The following is a 26,746-nucleotide window of genomic DNA, read 5'->3' as shown; positions in this document are numbered from 1 at the left end:
TTCAACAAGTACTCCCATTACTCCAACAGGGCGACTTCTTCGCTACATTAGATCTCAAGGATGCATACTTTCACATACCTATACATCCAACTCACAGGAAATACCTCAGGGTTTTCACAAAATGCCTAGCATTGGTAGCAGCACACCTAAGAAGGCACACACATCCATGTGTTCCCCTACCTGGACGATTGGCTCATAAAAGCCAACTCATACGCACAGTGTGCAAACCACACATCCCAGACAATTCAGCTGCTGCACAGTCTGGGTTTTTCCATAAATTACACAAATTCACATCTGCAGCCCTCACACATACAAAAATATCTGGGAGCAACAATAGACACCTCAGTGGCAAAAGTATATCGAAATCCAGTCACGATAGCCAACATACAGTCTTTATTCAAAGATTTCACCCACAACACTCCTTGCCAGCTCGAGTGTTCATGCAGCTTATAGGCATGATGGCCTCCTGCATATTCATTGTCCCTCATGCCCGACTTCAAATGCGTCCATTGCAAGAATGCCTGGGACGGCAGTGAAACCAAGCTCAAGGACAACTAAAAGACATAGTGTTGGTAGACAGTCGCACTCACAACTCTCTGCAGTGGTGGAACCCACAAAACCTTTCCAAGGGGCGACTGTTCCAAGAGCCGGTTCCACAGGTAGTGCTAACAGCGGACGCATCACTGACAGGTTGGGGAGCCCACCTACTTCAATACACAGTCCAAGGGCACTGGACAGTCTAGCAGAAGACACTGCACATAAACCACTTAGAGTTGCTAGCAGTTTTTCTAGCGATGAAAGCCTTCTAGAAATACTTGTACAACAAGGCTGTATTAATCCGGACGGACAAAATGACAGCCATGTACTACATACAGAAACAGGGAGGGACACACTCTCCACAGCTGTCGCACCTAGCACAGAGCATATGGAGGTGGGCAATTCCAAAAAGCATCTTTCTCCTGGCAGAACACCTCCCAGAAATAGTCAATCAGATCGCAGATCTACTAAGCAGACACAGCCAACAAATACACAAATGGGAGATTCACCCTCAAGTCCTCCAACCATTCTTCAAAAAGTGGGGTAATCCAGAGATAGATCTGCTTGCCACAAAAGAAAACTCAAAATGCCAGTCCTTTGCAGCCAGGTTCCCACACCCATTGTCACAGGGCAATGCGATATGGATGAACTGGTCAGGCAGGTTTGCGTACGCTTTTCCGCCAACCCCACTGATTCCATTAGTGGCCCGCAAACTAAAGCAACAGTCCCTCACAATGATCCTAGTTGCTCCCACATGGGCAAGACAGCCATGGTACACGACACTCCTAGAACTCTCAGTAGTCCCACACTAAAGGCTGCGCCTATCGCCACAGCTGTTAACGCAGAACCGTGGAGAAATCAGGCACCCAGATCCCAATCAGATGAACCTAGCGATCGGGCTCCTGAAGTCTTAGAGTTCGGATATCTTAACTTGCCTCCAGACTGTATGAACATTATCAAGGAAGCAAGACGCCCAACTACTAGAGCATGCTACGCAGCTAAATGGAAAAGATTTGTAATTTACTGTAATAATAACCAAATCGATTGATAAGCTTTTATTCGATATGCAAGATATCTTATAAGCGTACACACAATACAGCCATTTACAAATCTACAAAAACATCATTTAAGAAGGCAATATTAAATGCACATTAAAAAGATAAAAGGACATGAAGTGCCCAGTATAAATTAGCTAAAAAAGAATTAAACCGCTATTGACAGTCTCTTGCAACTAATCAACCAAAACTGTTTTAAAAATGTGGCTATGCCACATACAATAGGAGGAGAAGTATCCGTCATTAGGATACGCAGGGCTACTAGGTAACTACGTGTACCCATATTCTGGCAGAGGGGTTTAAGCCAAAAGCTCCTGGGGTTTACATAGTCCGGGCATTCGAATAGGATGTGCGTGATGGACTCTATCCTATTAGGACAACATGCACAATACGGGGACGTGTGAGCACCTGATTTCCATTTTGATACCAGGGCCCCAAGTGGAAGCGAACCCACTCTAAATTTAAAATACAGTGCTCGGTCAAAGGGAAGAGTAATTAGGTCCAGATAAGGCTCAAAAACTACAACGTCTTTTACTAGTAAAAAGGCTGCCGTGGACTTGCAATGTTCCGGGTTTGTAACTAGTTGTTCCGCAACCCAATTCCAGTACAGTCTCTTCACGACCTCTTTTGGTGGAGCTGAACGTGATGACCAACAGTCCCCCAGTCCGATTTTCACCAGAAGTTTTTTAGTGTCTCTCAACCATCTTATTTTTGCCCAACCGCCCAAGCTCATTATCTCCGCCAACCCATCAGCATACGATTTTAACTCTTCACCCCTCCAGATTCGTGTCCATAGAAGGAGAGGGCGAAGCTGGGCTTGATCTTTGATGTTTTTGCAGCCTGTATCCAACAGCACCGGTACTGTTGGGGTGCTCAGAGGGATGGCGATTATGGATTTTAGGAGCTTACTCTCCGCTGTTGCCAGGGCGTCCAGACAGCAATGTCCCCACAGTTCGGCCCCATACAAGGCTGATGTTACTACCTTAGCCTTATAGATATCAATTACTGGGGTAAGCGACCTCCTAGGTGAAGCCCGGAATTCCCTCAGGAGGGCTCCTCCTGCTCTCTTGTGGTTGAGGACCATCTTAGCAATGTGAGGTGACCAAGTCATGCTATCCGTAATCCGAATTCCGAGATAGTCAAATTCGGAAACTTTCTCCAAGGCAACAGAGTTAAGAATAGGAGGGCGGCCCAGTTTCCTTGGAGGATTTAGGACTAGGTACTTAGTTTTGTCCACGTTGATTACTAGTCCCTTTGCAACACAGAAATCCTGGAATCGGGTTAGCAGTTTCTGGAGGCCTTGCGGAGTCTTGGAGATCAAGAGCGTGTCGTCCGCAATAAGCAGGGTGGGGATCCGCACTCCTCCGAGACAGGGGGCGTCGGCTGGTTCTTGTTGGAGATATTCCACCACCCCATTCACATATAATGAGAAACGGGTGGGCGCCAGAATGCATCCCTGCCTCACACCCCTAGACACTGGTATTTTCTCTGTTAGCTCTCCGTTTTTACCCCAGCGGACCTGAGCAAAGGTATGGGCGTGGAGGCTAATGAGGAGGGACAAGATGTAAGGAGGCAATCCCAGCTCATAAAGCACCCTCCATAACTCCTCCCGGGGAACTAGGTCAAAGGCAGTCCTCAGGTCTATAAAGGCCAGATATAGACTGCCCTTGCCTAGCTCCACCACCTTCCACCCCAGAAGTGCCAACCTGAACACCTGCTCTATTGTCCCCATTCCTGCCCGAAAACCTGCCTGGAAGTCTGATAGTATGTTATTATCCTCCACCCAGTGGAGAATCCTTCCAAGTATAGCTTTACCTGCTATCTTTTGGGTGGAGTCTATCAGGCTTATTGGGCGGTAGTTCCCCGGGGTTTCTCTACATCCTTTTTTATAAATCGGGACCACTACCGCCCCCTTCCAGGAATCGGGCACTGGCCCTCCCATCATGATGTCATTAAGGAGAGCTGCGATAACCCTTCCCCACTCCACTGGGTGTGCCCGCATAAGATCTCCCGGGAGGCCATCTGGACCAGCTGCCTTGCGGGGGGCTACCCACCCTATTACTTTTTCGATCTCTAAAGGAGTAAAGAGATCATAGGCATGAGGTTCGGATACTAGTGGGGAATTCACCCTAACATTTAGTTCCCCATCTGCCGGGAGGTATAAAGCCCCAAAGTGTTTTACCCAACTTTGCGGGGGGATATTACAGGGTCTCATAGCTGCTTCGGGCCTATTCCGGGAGCCTACAAGGTTCCAAAAGGCCCTTGAGTCCCTACTTTTGCTAGCATGGAGTAGGTCTTCCCAAAATTTCTCTTCCCACTCCATCCTAGCAGTTTTAAGGGATCTGTTGTAGGCCTTCCTTGCTACCTGTATATCGCTGTGGGATTTGTGCTTCACTGCCTCGACAAGCCTTGTTTTGTGTACCCTGCATGTTTGAATGTACCAGCCATCACCTGGCTTTTTACTTCGCTTATTTCTTGACTTATTAGAAGGGATGGTAAACACGTTTGTCAAGGCCTCTACTAGGGAGACAAAAAGTCCACTCACCCTGCCCACCCCTTCTAAAGGGGACCCCAGAGTTGTCACTGCTTTGTTTAAGAGGGTTGAGATTTCTCCGACCCTTTCCTCGGAGAGGACCAGTTTAGCCCATTTTATGCGTCTTCCACAGAGTGAGACTACAGACTCATCGGGGGGAGCTAATATGGGGTTATTAAGACCCTTTTTTACAGGGCACCACCACTGGTCCATGGTTAAGGAAAGTGGGTTGTGGTCCACAACCATGTCCTTCACATGGTTCCAGAGATATACATCTAATAGGATGAAGTGGCCTGGTCTATTATAAGTATAGGCACCCCCCCTGTCCGAGATTGTCCTTCCATTAACTGCCCTTAGGTTTAGTTCAAGGCTCAGGGAGTATAGCTGTAACGCCACTTCTGACCACCTCCTAATGGGTGGGATCTCTAATACAGGGATCCCTATCCTAATGTCCTCCTCATCCTGGTCAAGGGCAACGTCCGAGCCCAAGGGCTCGAACGTACAATTCATGTCTCCCGCGACCAGTGTGCATGACTTGTATGGAGTTTTATTCAGGAGGGTCTCAAGGAGAGATAGTACAGGTGACTTCCTCCCGCCCTTAGTCCCTCTGGCATAAACATTGTAGACATTTAGAACTAATCTACCCCTTTGGTCTCTTAGGATAATATTTTGGATATCCGGACAACCTGTCTGTACCTCCTCTATTCTGCAGTCTAGGGAGGCTGCTACCCATATGAGTAGACCACCCGAGGGGCGTCCCCCTCCATGTTTCCGAGGTTAGCGCAGGAACAGAGTAGGAGGAGAATCCCACCCTGTGTGCTGGCTCCAAGCTCCAGGTCTCTTGGAAGATACATAAGGAGTGCTCATCAACCCAGGCATTCCAATCAGGGAGAGCCAACTTTCTTGCAATCCCTGCGACATTCCAGCTGAAAACCTTAAAAACTTCGAGTGTCACTGGTCGCGAGAACACTACTGCCTGTGGCCCTTACCGAGGGTGCTTGAAAAGAACAATAATCTAGCTGAATGTCCATAAAGGCTACCATCCCAGTAGCACCTACAATTGAGGGAGAGTCAGTTCGAGAGGGTGATGCTACCATTGGGTCTGTTCTATTCACAGTTTCTTTAACTGCAGCTACGTCCGTGTATTCCTTGGGGTCATCCTCCTCCAGTCAGCAGCACCCTGGCACCCACAGAGGGTTCAACCCACTACCCCCATTTCCCCCAGCCCAACGTGTCTCCCAGTTTTGGCAAAAATCAGGGGTGCTTGGACTCTCCCAAGGCAAGTTAACAATTTGCCTAGGATAGAAGTAGGATAGGTCTACTACTTTAACCCCTGGTGCCCCCATGTTTTTTATGGGAGTACAGATGGAGCTCACTACTCTGGGGTCTTGAAAGTTTATTATTATGCAATCCCCCTCCTGAGTTTTTTTCCCCTGCCCTACCCACCCTACTCTTCGGACACTTAGAATGATCCCATCCACACCAATCGGAATTGGCTTATTTGACTTTAGCCAGTGGATGCACTTGTTCTTGAGAGATTGGTGGTTCTCCAACTGGCCTTCCTTTAGAGGGGGAACGTTTACCAGAACAGCGACAAAAGGTTGACAGTCTGGTGGGAGGTTTACTGGGGGGATCCGGCGTATTGGATTTCTAGGGGCCACTGAGGTAGTAGCTGGGGCTATAGATTGGGGAGCAGTTTTGGATACCTTCCCTGTTACTAATCCCTGAGCATTATCTCGTGAGCCAGGTGTTTGAATATCTTTCGCTTTACCACTGCTTGCCTGGGGCTGTATTTGTGGAAGTAGCTTAGGCTTAGTTTTAGCAGCTTCTATGTGTGTTGACGGTCCCTTGGGTTTGGGCCCTGCTTTAAGTGGGGAAGGGATTTTGGGTGCTGGGGCTTGCACTCTGTTAGTTTCAACCTTATGTGACCTTTTTGGGTGTTTAGGATCTACCTGTGGTGGTAAGGAAACTACTGGGGGCTCACTCCCCTTTGGTCCCATGTCCTGGTTGTCACTCACTCTATTTAGTTGTTTAAATGTAGTTTTAAGTGAGTAAAACCCGTCGAGGGTTAATTGCTCTAGTTTATCTATTCTAGCCCCCAGGCCCTTAACCTGAGTTAGTAGGGGCATCAAGAGACTATTTACCCTCTCCAGAATAATTTCAATAGTCACGGGGTCGGTAAGCTTGGGGACGTTAACAATGTTATCACTAGTAGGTGATCCCTTGGGGGAGACCACAGCATCCCCCTCTACCTCGACTTTGTCCTCTGGGAACAGGCCCTTTGCGTGTTTCCCACCTAGTCCAAAGGGCTTTCTTATTCTTTGGTAAAGCACGGCCTGTCTCCCCAACCTGCCCTTTTTAAGGGAACCTGCCTTTTTACTTTTAGCCCTCTTGTCCTGCCTACTTGCGACAGTTTCAGTTACAGAAGGCATCCCATCTGGTATTACTATAGTGGGGGTGAGTAGTTTTGGCAGTATTGGCTGGGTGATGACTTTATTTAGGGGTATGGGTGATACAGGTGGAGATGGTATACTGGGGCCACCCTCTTCCTTGATACCACTAGGAAGAAGCGCGGCCAGATGTTCCAACCTGTCTATATTTTGCCCTATTTCAAGCAGCTGGGGAGGGTCTATAGAATCACCCGGGACATCAACAGGGGGGACAGATTGAACCCGCTCACTAGCCGGTGTCAGCGCCTGTGCAGCGGCCACCAAAGATGAACGTCTGGAAGGGAGGTAGACCTCGGATAGGCGGCGCTCTGACATAGCGATCTCCTTTTCTATTACAGCCGCCACCCTGGTGATAAAGCGGTCCATGGTTCCGATCACTGGGCTCCCGACAACAACTCCCCTTTCGCCCTCACTCCTGAGTAGTTTTCCAGAGCGGGTTGACATGGTTGTAGGGAATCCCAAGGGGCCTCACACAGCCCACCTGTACACACTGCTGGTGGAAAGGAAAGGGACGTGCCCCAGCCCAGCCTTGACAGCCCCTGACTGCCACAGACTGCCCGCCCTTTGCCCGGGCTTCGTCCGGCGTTGGTCCCGCGCTGCGTCACCCTGACGTTGTTTTGAACACCGGAGGGCGGGTGGGTGTGGCTTTGCTCCGAGCTGGACACGGGCTCCTGGGCAATGGAGTCCCCGTGCGGTGCTCTAGCGTTGCTGGTGTGCTCCTCCTGGAGCGGGAACTGCCTCCTGGTGTGCTTCACTCCTGGCGCTGCGGGACCCGCGCAAGCGGGTTCGGCGAGGTGTTTTAAACACCGGAGGGCGGGAAGCTGTGGCAGACTACTGTGGAGGCTCCCAATGACATGACCTAGCCATTTGCTGGCGCGTCTCTTCTGGAAACGGGGATATTGCTCTCCGCCTCACTCGAAGTAACTTTTGCCTGATTTAAACGGAACGACGAGCCTCCCCACGGATTGTAACTGCAATTGCGGCTTCATCTACCCTTTACCGGTCGGCACCTTTGTGTGCAAACTTTATATTGCGGCTATCATGGCTAGGAATAATTAGGCTTTATTCAGTCCTGATGATGATCCCTGTAACTTTGTAATGGGATCGAAACGCCGTCGACACTTGCTACACCATATACTGTGTTTTGTATTAATTACTGTCATTTCAGTAATGGTGTGAATGAAAGTTCTGTTATTGGTATACTTACAGAATATAACAGCTTTTGCCTAAGAATCTTGTTCTACCTTCTGTCCTCTCTGCTAACTATGGCAATCTGTAAATGTTTGGGTACAGGCTTGTGCCCATCTCTAAGAAATTGTCGAAGGTATTCTTTCTGGAAATTATTGTTGAAAAGTAAACATTGGACCACTGCCCGGCTGGGCAAGTCAATATATAATATAGCTTCCATTGTGTCTATATTGAATTTTGCTTTGAAATTCCTCTATGCATGGGACCACTGTTGCTCACACTAAGATATGAATGTCAGCAGCCCTACATGCCAAGAATAGATGCATACTGGTAAGTAGCATTTTCCTTTCCTTTTCCCCGCTCCAGGCCTATGTTGCTCTATGAAATCCCAAGAGCAACCAGTTGTAATGCAACCAGATTACAACCAAACAGCTATGCCTTGACACCAGTACCTGCAGAGTATATACGCTGCTTTTGGCTGCGGTTGAGACCCAATGCAATAGACACTTGGTGTCCCTCATGACACTGATAATGATGAGCAAGGAGACAGATGTGCTTATCCCTCATTATGCAGATGTTGCATTGTATTTAAACTTAAAAATATGCCAATGGGCTAAACGCAGGTCCTGAAACAGAGCTAGACTCTCCATTTAGACCACTAACAGAAGTAAATGCTTTGACTGCAGTGCTTGATCGGAGGGCAGATAAAACACTAGAATTGCAGTTGCCTACTATTGAGACAAAGAAAAATGTGTTGATTGAGATTTTTACGGAAGCCCATCTGGCTATATGGTCCTGGCCATGCTTATGCCAGCCAGTCTGTTGACCTGTGGCATAGACCGGCTCCTGGTGATCCAGCCTTCCTACCCAAGCATCCTGCCCCGGATAGCCTGTCAGTTTAAGCTTTGACAAGCAAGGTCGATCTGAATTCCTGTTTGACTAATCTTCTGGCTAGGTAATCCAAAAGAGTTGATGCTTTAAAAAAAATATGTTTTCTTCGACAAGTCTACCCCTCAGCTATATCAACTCAGTTTGCATTTTGGGTAAGTGCACCCACCTGTTTTGGGATATAGTCAGAAACAATTTGATGGCTGTCCTTGTGGACCTCAAGGCCTCCGTAGCCCAAAGCATACTTGATGGTCCGGGTGCAGGCAGTTATGCACTCTGTAGACCGCTTCAGCTGAGCTATTGTCACCAGTCTCATGCTCAGAAGGCACACTAGGATGAGATCAACCAGGTTTTCTGGAGACATGTAAGCGTCCCTAATGGACATGCCCTTCGATGGCTCCAGGCTGCTCGAGAAAAGACTAATTCGATGCTGGCAAGATTCAAGTCAAGTCATGGATATTTATATGGCGCACAAATTACTTCCAGGAAGTCTCATGGACACTCATGACACAGCATTATCTATTGGGGTGTTAGCACCAGCTATGGTTTGTTGGTTTTTATTTCAACAATATTTAACTTCAGTTTTCATCAGTGCTGACTGTTTGGAGACCTATAAATGTGATGACTGGAACATAAGTGACCAATGTGTACAACTTGTTGGGAAAATCAGTAAGGCCCACCCTGAAGTGCAGCTTATAATGTAAAATTGCAGGACATTAACCTATATGTATGTGTATTTAGCTTTTTGTGTGCTGATGTCATTCATGTTTACACCCCCATTTTGTTTGATTTTCATTTCAGAAGGTGAAAGGCTTGATGCTAAAATGAAACGATTAGAATCAAAGTACGCTCCACTCCATCTTGTTCCTCTGATTGAAAGATTGGGAACGCCCCAGGTAAAGTCCAACAGTGAAAATGTAAAACCTCTAATATTGTTTCAGTGAGATATCCTTACAAATCACTTGCTTACTCACACTTACAGCATAAAAAGGAACTTAATATATTTTTTGTAACAATGTTTACTTACATAAGAGATGCTCAGAATAGGGGGTTTTATTTATTTATTTTATTTATTTATAAAGCTTTATTCGACATTTGTCATAAAAGCATTCACCTAATCCTAATACAATAAATACTACATGTAAAAATACTTCTAAAAATACATATTAAACATTAAATGTCGAATAATACATAGTAAAATATACATCGATATTACAACACATTATTACACTTTAAAAAGTAAAGTTTCTATAGGTTAAAAGACAATAATCCATGTCGCAAAATGCAAAATTGAAGATATACGTAATTTCATTATGATGCAATAGCCGTTAATGATCGGGTACGAATTAGCCACGACCAAGCCAGAAATTTTGCTACACCAACCACAAACAATGTTGAACAGTCTGTTTCAAGTATCCTAAGGGCTTCAGATTGGCTTCGGGTTCCCAACTTTGAGCACACCGGTTTTAACCATTTACGTCTGGGGGACAAGTACAGTGGACAACAAAACAAGAAGTGAGAGATGTGTTCAGTTTCTTCATTACAATGGTGACAATGTTCATCCCATGCCGGGGACCAATGCTTCTTAAACGCATTCAATGGAAGTGTACCAATGCGAAATTGAAAATAAAGTTTTCTATCGTATGGTTTTTCAATTAAGTCCCAAAAAGGTTCGCAAGAAGGGTACATTTTTGTATTTAGGAAGCGAGATGTCAAATTTGAGCTTGTACTGTCACTAAACATTGTAAAATATACCATTTCCCAATATAGATCTTTTAACTTTTCCTTCGTAGGGAAGCAGGCCACATCTTTGTTGTCCCATAGATAGTCCATTTTCAATTTTGTAAGGAGTCCCCGCAACTCCCTTAACCATGGAATACTATGGAAACGGTCGAATTTGATGACATCCATCAGTGCTGCTGCATAGTGGCCTAATTCTGGGGTCACCATAACTCGTCTCCAATATAGGAGGGGCCGAAGCCTCGCTATGTCCTCAACAGATTTTCTTCCCAGGTCCAATTTTAATGGGATTGTTGGTGTGCTTTGGGGGACCATTACGATCCCTCGTAAAAACCTGTTTTCAGCTCGGCCCAATTCTCTCAGGTTTGAGAACCCCCATAGTTCAGAACCATATAGAAAAGCCCCCAGGACTTTCATGGAATAAATTTCCATCACACAGTTTACAGGCTTTGTCAGTGAGGTGCGGTGTTTTAAGGAAATAGCGCCTGCTAGCTGTCTAAACTTTAGTAGGGTTGTGGTTATGTGTTGTTTCCAGCTCATGTTTTCTTGCAGAGTGATACCTAGGTATGAAAAAGAGTCCACTCTTTCTAGGGGTGTACCTTTGTATTTTATTACACCCTTAAAAGTGGACTGCTGATTGAGGCACATGAATTTTGTTTTAGTAGTGTTCAATTCCAGGCCCCTCTCATCACAATATACACCAAAGGCATCAACCACTTTTTGTAACCCACTGGGGGTGCGGGAAAGTAGAAGTGTATCGTCCGCAAACATGAGGACTGGTACACGAGAGCCAGCTATTACTGGGGCGTCACTAGCAATCTTCTCTAGATGTTCAACGATACCATTTATATAGATAGAGAAGAGGGTTGGCGCTAGGACACACCCTTGTCTCACCCCACGTTCAACCGGAAAGGGATCAGTTACATCTCCTTGTTTGCCCCATCGAATCCTTGCAAAATTGTTTTCGTGTAGGCGAACAAGGAGTGTAAGCAATTCCTGGCTTAGGCCTGCGTCCGCCAGAGTTTTTCCCTGGGGACCAAGTCGAAAGCGGCTTTTAGATCTACAAAAACTGCATACAATGTCCCCTTCTTTAAAGTGACGTTTCTCCAATAGATGGTTAAAAAATGGAGGACTTGATCGACGCTACTAGTTAGGGGCCGAAACCCAGCTTGATAAGGTGACAAGATGTTATTTTCGTCGATCCATTGCTGCAATTTATTTTGAACGAATCGGCCCATTAGCTTTTGTGCTGTATCGATCAAACTAATGGGTCTGTAGTTTTTAGCCAGGGATCGGTCACCTTTCTTATATATGGGAATTATTTCAGCTCCCTTCCATGAAGCAGGCACTTTCCCTCCCATAGCCACCGCATTAGCCAGCATTGTAAAGTAGCTACACCAGGACTTCCGGTCCGATAAAAAAATATCAGCCGGAATTCCATCCATGCCTGGGGCTTTCCCCCCTGCTACACAGTCCAGTACAATACTCACATCCCTTTCAACAAATATAGGTGATTTGTAGTAAACTTGCGGAGGAGGACTAACATTATTAAACATGGGGTTACGAGCATACTGTGGTTGGAAGTATTCTATCCAGCTGCTTTTTGCGACATTATTCGTAGGCTGGAGTGCTATGCCACCCTTTGCCCATTTTACTGAAGCCCAGAAGCGCTTAGAGTCCTTGGAGGCACACGCCTCCTTAAGTTCTCGCCAACAATCCTCATCCCAACGCTTCTTAGCTAATTTTTGAACCTGTCTGTACTGGTTTCTCGCCAGCCTTACTGTTTCTGCCCTTCCTGATCTTAGTTCCCTGCTAAGATTATCTCGTGCTGCCCTACAGCTCTTGTCATACCACCCTCTAGTCTCTTGGGCTTTCTTCTTTTTATTCGGGGCTATTCTTTTAAGAAAAAAACTTTGGATTTTGGAAAAAAGTATCTCATGGGCAGCCATCATATAGTCAATAAAATCAGTCATTCCATAATGGGACTTAATCTTAGCGACTTCGCCCACCACTACTTCCTTTAGAGTCTCTATTTTGGCAATGTCTTCTAGGAGCATACTCCACTTCAAATGTCGGGAGTTATTTGAACTTACAAGGTCCTGGGTAACCATGTGATCCCCACTAGGATGCTCGGGTTTTTCGTGGTAGGGATGTAGTGTCAGGCACAAAGGATTGTGATCACTTTCAATTTTTTCCTTCACTTCCATATCTACTAATTTATCCCAAGCCCTTACATCCAGGAGTATATAATCTATCCTACTGGCCGATCGGCCATTATCAAAAGTATTTTTCCCCATAGAATCTGACAGTGCCCGACCATTGGCTGCTCTAAGTCCTCTAGAAAGACAAAAACTTTTCAATTGGATTGCAACTGTGCTCCATTTCCTAATTGCTGGGATATCTAGTTGGGGAATTCTCCACTTGGTATCCTCATCTTCGGCCAGGATCTTATCCTCCTCACCCAAGGGTTCAAAGGTAGTATTAAAATCCCCGCCTATTATTATATGGGTTGGCACTGGTAGCAATTCAATATGATTCTCAAGGGACGTTAGGGTCTCTGATGGTTTGCCCCTGGCAACTCCCCTAGAATAAAGATTAAACAGGGCTAGTTGTTGACCATTTTGCCAGCTAATGTCAAGTGCCAAAATGTCGTTAGAGGGTATAGACCTTTGTTTAACCGAACAATTCAAAGTTTGGCGTACCCAAATTAGCAGGCCCCCAGAGGGACGTCCCACTCGATTTCTTATAGCCGGGACGTAAAAATTCAAATACCCTTGCCTGAAAATAGGTGTGAGCGACCAAGTTTCTTGGAACATGACAATGTCGTAATGGTTGATAAAGTCGACCCAGTCTGGAATATTTAGCTTATTTGCAATTCCAGCTATATTCCAAGAAATAATAGATAATTGCGGTTTGGCCTTTTGGGGGTATGTCTGGTCAATATCGGGGATATTTAATGTTTCTACAGGATCTATTCCTAGTGTTACATTTCCACTCAATGTTGGTGACTTCTCAATTACCTCTAATGTTCTTCCCTGTTCCATCTGAACTCTATTTACTTCCTCTGGGACGGAAGTACAGAATACATTAGAGACCAGAAAAGAATTATCTAATGGAGGTTCATCTAACATGGAAGTCTTAACATATCCTTGGTCCAACTGCATATCTAGAGGGACGGGAGAGGCACATGCGAGTCAATCACACTCATTTAGGTCAGTTAACACAGAGTATTGGTTGTCCAAATTTAGCCCCCACTCGCATACTGGATTGGACCTAGCCCTTCTATTTCCCACAACTGTCCACTTTGTTCTCAGTATGCTAGGTTTAGCTACTAGACCTCTTCTGCTATAGAAGAAATCCAGTGTCAGTGGAACTATTTCAGCTGTTCTACGTTGTGGAGGGAGGATGTTCCGTAGGACGTCAGGCAATACTTCAGGGCCCTTGAAATTCAATACCGCACAATCCCCTTGGAATTTCTTCGCCTTAGTGCCTATCCACCTAACCCTTCTTGCTGTAAGCAGATCGTCAGATAGTTTTTCCTTGCCCCAGGAGTTATGTGCATATTGCTACTAAGCCACTGGAGAGCCTTGTTTCTTAAGGAATCTGGAGACTCGATCTGTCCAGTTTTCAGCAAAGGTGTGTTTGCGAGTACTAAAATCAGGGGCGAGGCTTCAACAATTAGTTCAACTGGGGCAGTTTCTGGGTTTAGGATCTCAGAGGTAGTATTGCCAACTGGTTGTGCTGCATCTACAATTAGGGCCGTGTCAGGGGTATTATCGTGCATAGAGCTGGCTTGTTGGATTTGCTCAGATGGAACTTGTAAACCGGCATTCATGTTCACCCCAAGTGATTTCCCTGCAGTCTCCATTTGTTCAAATTTAGTTACTACTAGATTTGCAATTTCCCCCACCCTCTCATTAGTTTTCCTTAGGAGGGTCTCTAGCTTGTTGACCTTATTAGCTAGTTGGTCTACTTTTGATATGAGGGGCTTCATTAATCCTAATAGTTTGGACTCTAATATACCCATAAGCTTATTTAGGAGGGTGTCCTCCCCTTCTACATTTTCATACTCTTCCTCCCTTATCCCGTCTTCCGCCCTTTTCTTTGTTCGTCTGGGTGGGGTTGCAGGTTTGTTCTTACAAGAGCGTAGGCCACCTCTTCTAGGTGGTGCCTTAGTAATCCCTTTTTTGGCTCTTGGAGCGGGGACCGGAGTGGGAGGGGTATTGGTCTCTGTGACTAACTCCTCAATTGTATCAGATTTGTCTTGTTCTTCTAAATTAATTAAATCTGCACAGGGGTCAGGTTGTTGGTCAGTAGAGGCCATGGATACATTAATTGTAGAGCGCTCATTAGGGTCCTCAATAGGGTCGGCGACAATAAAATCATCAGTGACAGACTGAAATACCCCTGATTGATTAATTTGAGCACAAGGTGGCGAATCCACAATACCCAGGGAGGACCTCCGATTATTATTGATTTTTGTCACTACCTGGACCAGATAATTGTCCATTGTATTAGCCGGGGTGACAGGCGTTTTTTGCTTTGACATAGTGATCACACAATTATTAACAGCGAAGCCCTGGAGATATATATAACAGTAATAGTCCGATTATACTGTAAATATAGGAGTGTTTTGCCTTACCACAGTTAGGTTTAGAGGATAGAGGTAAGAGGGGTGGCCCAGTCCAGTCTCTCACAGTCTAGAACGGGCTAAAACGGGCCCGCCCTTGGCCCGAGCTTCGCCCGGCGTCCCGCTCGCGTCCCGCGAGACGGGGGTGACTGTTGATTTATGCGCCTCCTGGCGCGCAATTGGCTAGGGAGATGTCGTTTTCTCTCCTCCCTGGACTCCGCTCGGCGGCCTCGCCCCGAGATGTAGCAGGGGTCAGGCGGCGGGAGGCGGGAGCTCAGGGAGCACAGCAGGCTGCAGGGTCACGAAGGTGCAGATAGCACTGCCAATGGGTTCAAAACAGCAGCGGAACGTCTCCAGGTAATTCCCCCACTCGACCGGGGTGACTGTTGATTTATGCGCCTCCTGGCGCGCAATTGACGCGAGTAGCGTCCTGTAGGCACTTGGGAGATGTAGTTTTCTCTCCTCCCTGGACTCCGCTCGGCGGCCTCGCCCCGAGATGTAGCAGGGGTCAGGCGGCGGGAGGCGGGAGCTCAGGGAGCACAGCAGGCTGCAGGGTCACGAAGGTGCAGATAGCACTGCCAATGGGTCCAAAACAGCAGCGGAACGTCTCCAGGTAATTCCCCCACTCGACCGGGGTGACTGTTGATTTATGCGCCTCCTGGCGCGCAATTGACGCGAGTAGCGTCCTGTAGGCACTTGGGAGATGTAGTTTTCTCTCCTCCCTGGACTCCGCTCGGCGGCCTCGCCCCGAGATGTAGCAGGGGTCAGGCGGCGGGAGGCGGGAGCTCAGGGAGCACAGCAGGCTGCAGGGTCACGAAGGTGCAGATAGCACTGCCAATGGGTCCAAAACAGCAGCGGAACGTCTCCAGGTAATTCCCCCACTCGACCGGGGTGACTGTTGATTTATGCGCCTCCTGGCGCGCAATTGACGCGAGTAGCGTCCTGTAGGCACTTGGGAGATGTAGTTTTCTCTCCTCCCTGGACTCCGCTCGGCGGCCTCGCCCCGAGATGTAGCAGGGGTCAGGCGGCGGGAGGCGGGAGCTCAGGGAGCACAGCAGGCTGCAGGGTCACGAAGGTGCAGATAGCCCTGCCAATGGGTCCAAAACAGCAGCGGAACGTCTCCAGGTAATTATATATAGGGGGTGTTACCGTAGCAGCCAAGGAGGCAGTTGCAAGCGAAGTGTGCTCCCACCAGACACTCAGAAGTCCATCAACCTCCTATGCTGATAAGGCAGTCAGCTATTGTAAATAGAGGCTTTTATTCCCAGTGTCTCAGATCTAACCCTATAAGCAGTGGGCCGAAGCCTGGCAGTAAGACACGAGAAGCCAGTACACTCAATGGGAGTGGCACACAAACTCTCTGGAATGGGCAGCACGTCAGTGGGTGGACAGGTGGCATTCCCGAAAAGAAGTTGGTAAGCAACAGTGAAAGTACTGAAGTGGGCGCGCTAAACAACACTTGAAATGGTGATAGTTCCCAGCATTAAAGAAATCTGTAACCCAAGGCCACTACACTGATCAGATTTCAGCAGCTGGGGAAACTGTCCACCACAGACAACTCAAGTCTGGCTACTGGGAGAAAAGACTAGCTCTCCTCACTGAAAGTGCTTAGCATCTGATTTTTACGGTTAAGCCCTGACAAAACAGGACTATGAGTTTTGAAGGAGCAAGGTGACTTGAGAGCCCGATTCTTGGAGGTTGCAACATGGTGCTCTTTCCTGACTGCTCATGCTCTCCCCCTTGGGAGCTGAGTGGTGGCAAGCTGCATGGGAAGAACCAGTCGAAAGGGCATCACTGGTGTGGAAGCAAAAATAGGGCTCTAAGTTTCTACCATATAAAGATAGGCCCTACTTGAAGTAAACTGCAACATGAGACATATACTCTGGGACTCTGAGTTGGGGCTGAGATTGGGCCTTGGACTGTCTCGCTCCCTACCATGGATGACCTATGTAGACTGCTAGGGCCTTGTGAACTCCAGAAGAGACCTTTAAGAAGTTCTTAGAACAATGGCTTGACGTCTTTATTCCTGCTGAACGCTTATTGTCATGCTTTGTAATAGAGCAAGCCCCACATACATTCATCCAAAACATCCCAGAGGTTCCCCTCCCCCCCACCCCCCCCCCCCCCCCCCCCCACTAACACCAATGACTGAGAGATTCCTTATTTACAAAGATCACAATGAAATCCAGAAGGTGGCATCTGGAGGGCTCTGACTTTGTTTCAAAGCCATATGTAAATTCCCTGATGAAAAGCATGGGGCAGTGGAGGCAAATGCCCAGTGCTGTAAAATTGCTGCTCTTATTTTTTTTCTCGTAGTTCGAGACGCCTGCTTCTCCCCAGATTTAACTAGGTAATCACCCTATGCATACAGATGCCAGCCCTACGCATCCACTTTTATTCGATTAGCTTAAGAGTCTTTGTTGGGCTCTGTAGGGACGTTTTTGGGTATTTTGATATGGGTGTAAGTGTGTCGCACTCAATCTTTTCTGTTGGTTGTGGGGTTTCCTAATCATACTCAAGAGGTGAATGTTTGATGCTTCAAAGTAGAAGTGTAGCGAGAAGGGAGGAATGTGTTTATCGTGTTCGTGTTGTTGTACTTACTGTTACACCAGATGCCAGTGCATTGATATTGTAGGATTGCTGATATATTGCAGACTGTCTTCTGTCACCATACTTTGTAGAGTTCTCCATAGATCACTCCTCAGATAAATGCCACTGGCCTTCCTCCATAAATAATTGCCTCCTGAAATGTCCGTGGTCTGAATGACCATATAAAGAGAGGGGTGGTGTTGAAAGCAACAAAACATCATACACCTGATATTCTTCTGCTACAGGAGACCCATTTACTGAGGGTAATTTCTCTTCCAGACCTACAGCTGCGACTTCTCTTACTTTACTATTAGAGGCTCCACCATCTGCATTACTGCCAGCCACTAAGGTGGTTTTGCAATACCTACATGCTTCCCTTCATGCTATCAAAAGGGATGGGGAGTTTGCTGCAGAGAGGTTGAGAAGTGACTTCCACAGGTTTCCGCCCTTAAGGGTTTAAAGAGATGGGACTTGATGGGGATCTCTCATCTAAAAGGTGTACTCATTCAATCTCAACTCTCTGCTTTTTCACAAATGAAGGAAGACTTGGACCACACAGAATCATTTTTTTATAATGATAGCTGAGGCACGAGTTATGCCTTTACCTAAAATACTCTGACAGGATTTTCAACTTTAACCTTTGGAAGAACAAATTGAGCACAGGAGAATTAAGAGACAAAAAGATGTCTAAACTCCTTCAGACCTTAGACATCAACTTGCCTGGTTCTTTTGCAGCTATTTTGGGAGACTTGGAAAGCAGATGTAAGTGTCCTGACAAACTTGGGAAGTGGCCACCGCCAAACCCAGTTCAAATATTTGCAAAGGATCTACTTCAACAAGGGAAGATTATGGAAAATGAAACTAAAATCCGGCCCCCCTACAGATGCCAAACTGAAAATGGCACCCTTTTCCATGCGAGTCTTTAAGTCTCTCTCTAGAGTGCTCAGCTGGCCAAAAATGCCCTTTCCTAAGCTGGCCATGCTATGCAAAATAGATGACTGATGGCATTTGATACATAACAGCCCTATTCCTGTTGCACTTCGAGCTTGTCATCTCACAAATAGCTGTTGCCTAACCCTGGAGAGCTAGCAGCCCCTGATCATGGTAGCAAGCCATGAATAGGTGCCCTGGCTTAGAACAACCTATTTATGAGGCCAGAGGCGCCTCAAAAAACATCAGAGAGTATGTAAGCCCTGGCCATTTCTAATAAGTATGGAAGACTGGATCACTGGAATAGGGTAAGCCCTTGTTTATGCTTTTTTGCAAGTGCCTATCGCATTTCCACCATGCTTTTTGACAGTAGGATTTCGCTTGATTTTAATGATACGATGATTTGTGTTTCTCTTTGTTTGTTATTGAATAAATGCCTATAAATGTTTTAGAAACAAAAACACAAGGTCAGTGCAGACATGGCTTTGCACGTGCCTTATTAAGTCTAAAGTGGTGGTTTATAAATCCTTTCACCGGATTATTGATTAAAAGTTGGCCACACAATTATAAATATGTTCAATAGGGCTTGGAACTGAAGGCCAAGATCTGTTTTTATTTCTTGTGATAATTCTTGTAAATTAGAGTGTAATGTACAATAAGCCCTGGGGTCCTACAGATGCACTTTTTTGTTTTCATTTCTTGAATAGGAAAATTATTGTTTTTATTTTACACTCATTGACATTAGCAATTTCATTAAAGGAATTTGTGCCTGTATTGGCATTTCACCTCGCAACCTATTGTTTTCGGTGTACATAGCAAATTGCAATAGCAAGAGAAGGGGATTTGCTGACCAAGGAACGCCTCTGCTGTGGCTTGTCCATGTTTGAAGTCATTCTGACCAGGGTTCGAAGCTTCTTGGATGATCCCATTTGGCAAGGGCCTCTACCCAGCAACGGTGTGATGCATGTGGACGAGTGTGTGGAATTTCACCGTCTTTGGAGCGCCATGCAGTTTGTCTACTGTATTCCTGTTGGAGCCCACGAGTTCACTGTGGAGTAAGTATTCCTGTTCTCAGATTAGCTTGTACATTTGGAAAAGATTGGTATTACCAGAATTGTGTAACATGTTTCCAACAATAGTCACCTAACAGACGGAGTACGGAACAGACCACACTATCAGCACCACAATACAATAGTGCATGCAAACTATCTCATTACACCATGTCCCTTTTGTCATCACCACACTGTATTTGAGGGGTTTCCTTTATCAAGAAAAAGCAAAACGTATTTGCTTGTACGACTTTGCACTCAGGAATACTACTGAAAGATTGCACTATTCACAAGGCCTTTTAAAAGCTATCACCCTGATCGGTATCCCCATTGAATGAGGTTGTACAAACAGGTAGCGGGAGATTGGCGAAATTAAAATATACGAAATTAGTTAGTCGCCTCATAATTGCTCATTTAGCAGTGTAACAGCAATCCCATGCAGTAATCCTGCAGAATTCTCAACTGGTGTTCCAGCAGAAATAAACCAAGACTTAAATCTCTACAACAAAATGTGGTGATTCTTAAACTTCATTCAATTACACAGTATCGGAGCATGCAACCAGAATGTAAACTCTGATATTGAATAATGTGTTCATTTTATGATAATTTTAAGGGCTGTACATAACACAAAATTATAGAGGTGGGGGGAGTAAATAATTGTTTTTCACTGAGTGGTTCTGAGTGACATCTTGAAGAACTCGAACTTCTCTGTTGCCTATTTTGCGTCACTCAGAACCTCTATGTAAAAATACCATTATGGAACATTAGAGGAAAGCATGATTCTGCTTTTGTATGTTGGTTTAATATGTAAGCAGTTTCATTTCTTTCATAATAGTATAGTTCTTTTTCAATTGGTACGTATTAGCTTAATGACCTTCAGAAATGCTAGTAAAAGTGTGATGTATAAATAGTTGACAGCCTAGTTCGACTACTAAGGGGGAATAATTTGGATAGTTTGAAATATTCAACATGTGCCACATGGGAAACACTTGCTAATCAGGGGGTCTGTTTAAAAACAAAATAAAGACTAAGTTGCGTAACACTAGTTGATTTCGTAAGCATCGTACTACATGGTATTCCAAATTGATATTGGAATATCTTATTTTCATTCTCATATACATTGAAGTGCACTTATATATTATGTCGATATTCCACTTGTGAATGGCCCTTTGTGGTTTTCATAAACTTTAGTCCTTTCTGTGTTTTTTTTTGTCTTCCGCAGACAGTGTTTTGGAGATGGGCTACACTGGGCCGGCTGCATGATCATTGTGCTATTGGGGCAGCATCGTCGCTTTGATGTTCTTGATTTCTCTTACCACTTACTGAAAGTGCAGAAACATGATGGCAAAGACGAAGTCATTAAAAGCGTGGTAGGTTGAACATTGAAAAATTAGATTTTTGTATAAAAAAAAATCTTAGTTGCCTGGGTTTCATGTTGGGAGATTTATATCCAGGTGCCCTGTATTCTTCACTGTTCGCTTACATCAAAAGTAACAAAAAGTGGTGGGTGGAATGCTTAAATCTTAAAATCTATCTTAGCCAACGATAACTACTCTGGACCGCATCCCAAATCATTGTTCTTTTATGCCATTATAGACAGAGAATCAGACTTAGCCTTGCCCCAAAAGGAACTGCCCATCCTATGCGGTTTGGCCAAGTTACCACTTGGTGAGTTCTACTGTGGGATAGGTTGAGGATACCACCGTGACCAGGGATCAGGCTATAAGGATCCTTCATGATTTCAGCTTTAGGTCCAAACTGGGGTCCCCAATCGATTTGATGAGAGGCTGCAGCTCTAATCTGCTGTTGGTCAAATAGGTTACGTTGGTGGTGAGGTTAAAGGAAGATGAGAGCCGTTGCTGGTTTCAAGAATACAGGCAGTTGGAAAACAGCTATTGTGAGTGCTCCGAAAATAATCTTTGGAAATATCAAAACAGTCTGACATAAACTAACTTAGCTAGAAAAAACCCAGCTAACTTATTTTCAAGATTATGTTGCATTCAAGTAGAAAAGTTCACATGATGGGTGAACACCAGTGGTTCAGAAAAGGGCTAATGTAGAGTATTCAAGAAAGAAATGTTTTGAATAAAACATGTTGGCTTCTTTGTTGCAATGATTGTTTATCTGTTAATGATCTGGAACCTATCAGCAAATTAGCTAACATATTTTTTCTCTACACTTGCTGGCAATCGAGTGTTCATTAAAATACCAAAGAATAGGTGATATGTAGGGAGATGAAAACATTAGGGATACAGTGCTATATAATAGGAGACATAATCATGGATATATATTTATACAAGTTTCCTTGAGACACATCCTTCCCATCTGTATATGTCACTCTTCGATAAAGTACCATAATAAAAATTGTCTCCACCGTACTTTCCAGGAGCTGCACACACACCATTCTCCTCTTCAGAAAACTCTCTGAACCAACTGCACACACTTGCATGACCGAAATTCCAAAAATTACCATCATGCTTCTTTACAGAATTCCTGAATAAACTAAGTACACATAATAGCTTGCTGAATTTTAACTGATTTAATGTTTACATGTGGGCCTCTAGTCTGACCTAATCTCCAACCTTAGCACACACATTTCTTTTGTCGCATTTCTTCCATAACAGTACTCCTTCCTTCTCTCCTGGAGTATTGTCTCTCTGTGTCACCATTCATTACACACGCAGACACACACACACAAACTCTCTCTCTCTCTCTCTCTCTCTCTCTCTCTCTTTCTCTCTCTTTCTCTCTCTTGTCATCCATCCTGGAGAAAGCATTGTATCTGGCTTTCTATCCCTGAACAATTTTTCTGTGTTGTTGAACAGGCAGACAGTCTGTAAGGACAGTCTGTAAGCTACCAACCTTGTATGTAACTCCTCCTTCGATGACCGACCATTCACTCTTGCCAACTGATGCTCTTGATACTTTTATTAAAACCTCTCCCCCACTCTGTCTGTTTCCGAATCATACAACAAACCACCTCTCTCTAGCTGTACTCCATTATTAGATAATGTTGATCTCTGGAAACCCCTCCTGGAATATTCCTTTCAAACATCTGACTACATCTTTTAAACTTATCTCTCTAATACATGTCCCTCAGGACACCTAAAGAATAATCATAAAGTTAAAAGAGATAGAGAAATTCCTGTTCACCTCTGATGGTCCCGCAACATCAAGGGCATCCTTTTCCCATGGCTTGTAAGGTAATGTCTGACATTGCATAGGGGTTTCTGAGTTTTCAGTACCTTATCACTATTGTCAGAACATTTCACAATTTTGGAGAAGCCTCTTAACTACTAGATTTCTCCCCGGATTCCAGAAGTCCAATCAAATTCTTTTTGTTTTACGAACTCCCAAGTTCCCCTTTGAAGCATTCTCACATAATTTACTACGCACAGATACTTGGTCCCCCTTAAAAGTAAACCATCCTTTTCTGCTATACCTATCTTGTGAACCAGTACGTTTTATAATTATCGCTTATCTTTTTCGTCTCTTCCCCGCTGTCTTCCATTTTAACACTTCCCCCAGAATCTTATCATTGTTTAACTCCACTTTCTGATGGACACTTCTAAACGCAGATTCCTCACCTTGGAATACTCCCCAGTGTTGGCTGTGGATAGCAAACTTCAGGCTTAGTCCAGAAGGAGTGTTTAGCAGCTTGTTCTACCAGTTCTAATTGTATAGTGTAGATTACATGAAAAAGAACCACACAGTGTATTTATAAAAATGTTTCTATTTAATATACAACACTAACACATTGGTATATCTCCTACCCGGAGATATCAACACAAATACACAAAATACTTCGATTGGAGACAGGTAAATAAGCACAATACACAGAGCTCTCCAGGGAGAGAACAAACCAAATACCAGGGCCAGAGATCCTGCCCAACTCTCCAGCATTGCGGTCATATGTTTAGTCTGACGGAGCTTCTCTCCCATAGGCTTCCTCCCTGCACCTATCTGCCTCTGTTGACCCCTGGAGACCCCAAAGAAGCTTACACATGCCCGCGCTGTGAGTAAATCCCTATTACCAGTGGCCTCAGACCACATTATACAGCACTTAGCTTAAACACTGCTACTCTACCCACGGAAGTGGAGTTAAAAGCTGGCCTGATCAATTGTAGATCCATGCCCAAACATGACCTGGATGTACATCAGTCCCTTGTAGACAACAACTGGGCCCTTTTGTTCTTGACTGAGACGTGGCTACGGGATGAAACTAATCCCGCTCTGACTCTAGCCATCCTTGAAGATAATGGCATAGTATGTGTGAATAGGCAAAGTGGGAGATCAGGAGGGGGGTTAGCTATTATCCATAAAACAAGATGGGAGATCGTAACATCCAAATTTGAGCAGATTGACTCCATCGAAGGATTGCCTTTTTGTATCAAACTATCGTCGACCTCCTCCTGCTCTGGGCTTCTGCTCTACAGACTCATGTCTCAAATCTATCCCCACCCTTGTGGATTATATCTCCCAGGCCAGCACTCGGTATTCCAACTTTACGATGCTAGGCGACCTCAATCTTCATGTAGACGATTTTACATGCCCGCATAGTTCCAACCTCGTCTCAACACTTGCCGGTTTCAATTTAATACAACATGTATCTCTTTCTACTCACAAGGCAGGCCATACTCTGGACTTGATTTGCTCAAACCTCCCTGACATCGTAGTCCATCCATCCATCCATCTGTGCGGGTGATCTGGTCAGATCACTTTCTGATCCCTTTCCAACTTCACCTGACAAGCACTGCAAGAGCCACCTCCATCCCCAAAGAGCTTAGAACGAATTGGAGGAGGGTTACCTCTGAGTCTCTTTCGCACCATTTGAAGGACTCCAAGCATTCTCTCTCAGATGATCTGAGGCTAGCATCTCCAATTTTAACCCATGGGTTAGCAAAGCTCTTGATTCTCTGGCCCCCCTGCAACTAGTAAAGTCACCTAAATCGTCCCCCTCTCCACCTTGGTACTCTGAAGAGATCAGATCTAAAAAATCCAAATGTAAAAAACTAGAACGTAGCTGGAGACGTACTTATTCCGTAGAAAGTAAAACTTGCTATTATGCTGCGCTCAAAGAGTACCGCAAGCTCCATATTGAGAAAAAAAGAGAGTTTCTGGCCAAATGGACTAATAGTGCCAAGCACTCCTCCAGGGAAATTTTTTAAATTGTGAAATCTTTCACCAATCCACTTGCGCTCACCCATACTCATCCCCCCTCACAGACATTATGCGTCAAAATCTCCGACTTCGAGGAGAAAATCGCTTTAATTTATGCCTATTTTCCGGGCTCATTCAACGTATCTCAGAGGATCAATGACCACTATCTGGAGCAGACTGTGAAGCCAGTTTTCTCAGAATTCGCTGAGATCTCTGTAGAAGCATCGTTGATCGAATTGCAGAAATGTAAATCAGCGACCCTTGGCCAGCCAAACAATATAGCGCCCTAGCAGAGTGTCTTAACCCTTATCTAAACGCCATCTGGAACTCTTCACTTAGACTGGGAACGTACCCTGCAATTTTTTAAACATGCTTTTATTTTACCCATATTAAAAAAAGCCAATGCTGACCCGGAAATCACTAGTAACTACAGACCTATCTCTCTTCTTTCCACTCCAGCCAAGGTCTTAGAAGACTAGTGTACCAGCAACTGGTTGGGTTTATTGAGACTAATTTAGTCTCAATAAACCCAACCATAGCCTTCTCCATGAATCTCAATCCGGTTTCCGTCCTGGTTACAGAACGGAATCAGTTTTGATTGAAATGGTTGACTCCATACGATGGGCCGTGGATGGAGGTTCTAAGGCCATGTTGGTGCTGTTGGGTTTATCTACAGCATTCAACACGGTCTCTCACCCCATCCTCTTAAATCTCCTAAAGGGAATTGGCATCCAGGGAACTGTGTTGAACTGGCTATCATCCTTCTTACATAACCGTAAGCAACAGGTTTGGACTCACCCCTTCACTTCACCCGCCAAACCGCTTACGTTGGGAGTTCCCCAGGGCTAGGCCCTGAGCCCACTCCTCTTCAATGTCTATTTAACCCCCCCGGCAGAGCTGACCTCCAAAACTGGGATCAAAGTAACATCTTACGCAGATGAATCCAGCTATTGTTCACCTTTAGTGATGTGTCCGTCTCCAGCTTCGACCCGCTAAAGGATTGCCTTAAGAACATCTGAATGAACTGTCATTTTCTAAAACTTAATGCGGATAAGACCACGGTCTTGTATTTTAATCAACCCTCCCCCTTCTAATGTATGGTGGCCTCCTGAACTGAGTATTGCTCCCACACCTAAGGATCCGGTTAAAAACTTAGGTGTGAGATGGGACAAAGATTTGTCCCTCTCGCCGCATGTCCAAACAATCTCGGCAGCCTGTGTTGGCAAAATTAAAATAATTAGGAAATTCATCAATTATCTGCCTAATGCAACCCGCAAAAATACGTTGTCCATGCTTTGATAACCTCTCACCTTGATTATTCTAATGGCCTATACATGGGTCTTCCGCTTGGCCTGATCCATAGACTCCAGATCATTTAAAACGCCGCAGCCCGTTTGGTCTGAGGTGTCCTGCTTCGACACCGCATCTCCCCTTATCTTCGACAACTTCACTGGCTGCCAATAGCCAAACGGATCGAATTCAAGGCCCTGACATTCGCCTACCGGTCAGACAAAGGGGGAGAGGCCCTGTGCCTATCTAAGGAGAAGACTCTGACCCTATCAACAATCCAGATCTTTAAGATCTAACAATAAACACTTTCTTGTCACCCCTGGGTTTGCAAAAGCTAGAATGGGCTGAAGATCATTTGAGGTGGGGAACTACCGAAAAGATGCTGCTGGCGAAGACTGTGCAAGAGTCTGGTGGAATCCAAGGGTGGATGATTGAAGAGAAGAACAGGCAAGCAGAGGGGCAGAGTCTATGTTATTTAGAGGGGACCAGGAGGCACGAAAGAGCAATGACTGCCAATGACGGAAGATTCGGGAGTGATGACAGTGACCTTGTCATAGCAGCTGTGAGGACCAGGCTATCTTGAGGAAGACCAGGAGCCGTTCACGAGCTGTCCCACGTCAGAAGTCGAAAACCACGGGGTCGGGGTCCGGCGGGACCATCAACAAGCCTTGGCAGCAGCAACAGTCGTGCAAAAACAACGAAGGAGC

General features: G+C 45.3%; 1 protein-coding gene across 2 annotated transcripts in view; it reads left to right on the top strand.

Annotated features, from left to right (window-relative positions):
• Positions 1-26,746, top strand: part of LOC147697124 (cytoplasmic FMR1-interacting protein 1) — a 533,654-nt gene that overhangs the window by 489,204 nt on the left and 17,704 nt on the right. For both annotated transcript variants that reach the window (XM_086934191.1, XM_086934192.1), the window contains exons 28-30: positions 9,453-9,547; positions 19,357-19,595; positions 20,812-20,959. In XM_086934191.1, coding sequence (XP_086790317.1) covers positions 9,453-9,547; positions 19,357-19,595; positions 20,812-20,959 — 482 coding nt within the window. The remainder of the gene's footprint in view (positions 1-9,452; positions 9,548-19,356; positions 19,596-20,811; positions 20,960-26,746) is intronic.

Source organism: Lissotriton vulgaris, chromosome 8 (assembly GCF_964263255.1).
Source record: "Lissotriton vulgaris chromosome 8, aLisVul1.2, whole genome shotgun sequence".
NCBI lineage: Eukaryota > Metazoa > Chordata > Amphibia > Caudata > Salamandridae > Lissotriton > Lissotriton vulgaris.
Note: the sequence above shows the minus strand (reverse complement) of the source record. Positions and strands in the feature narration are given on the sequence as shown.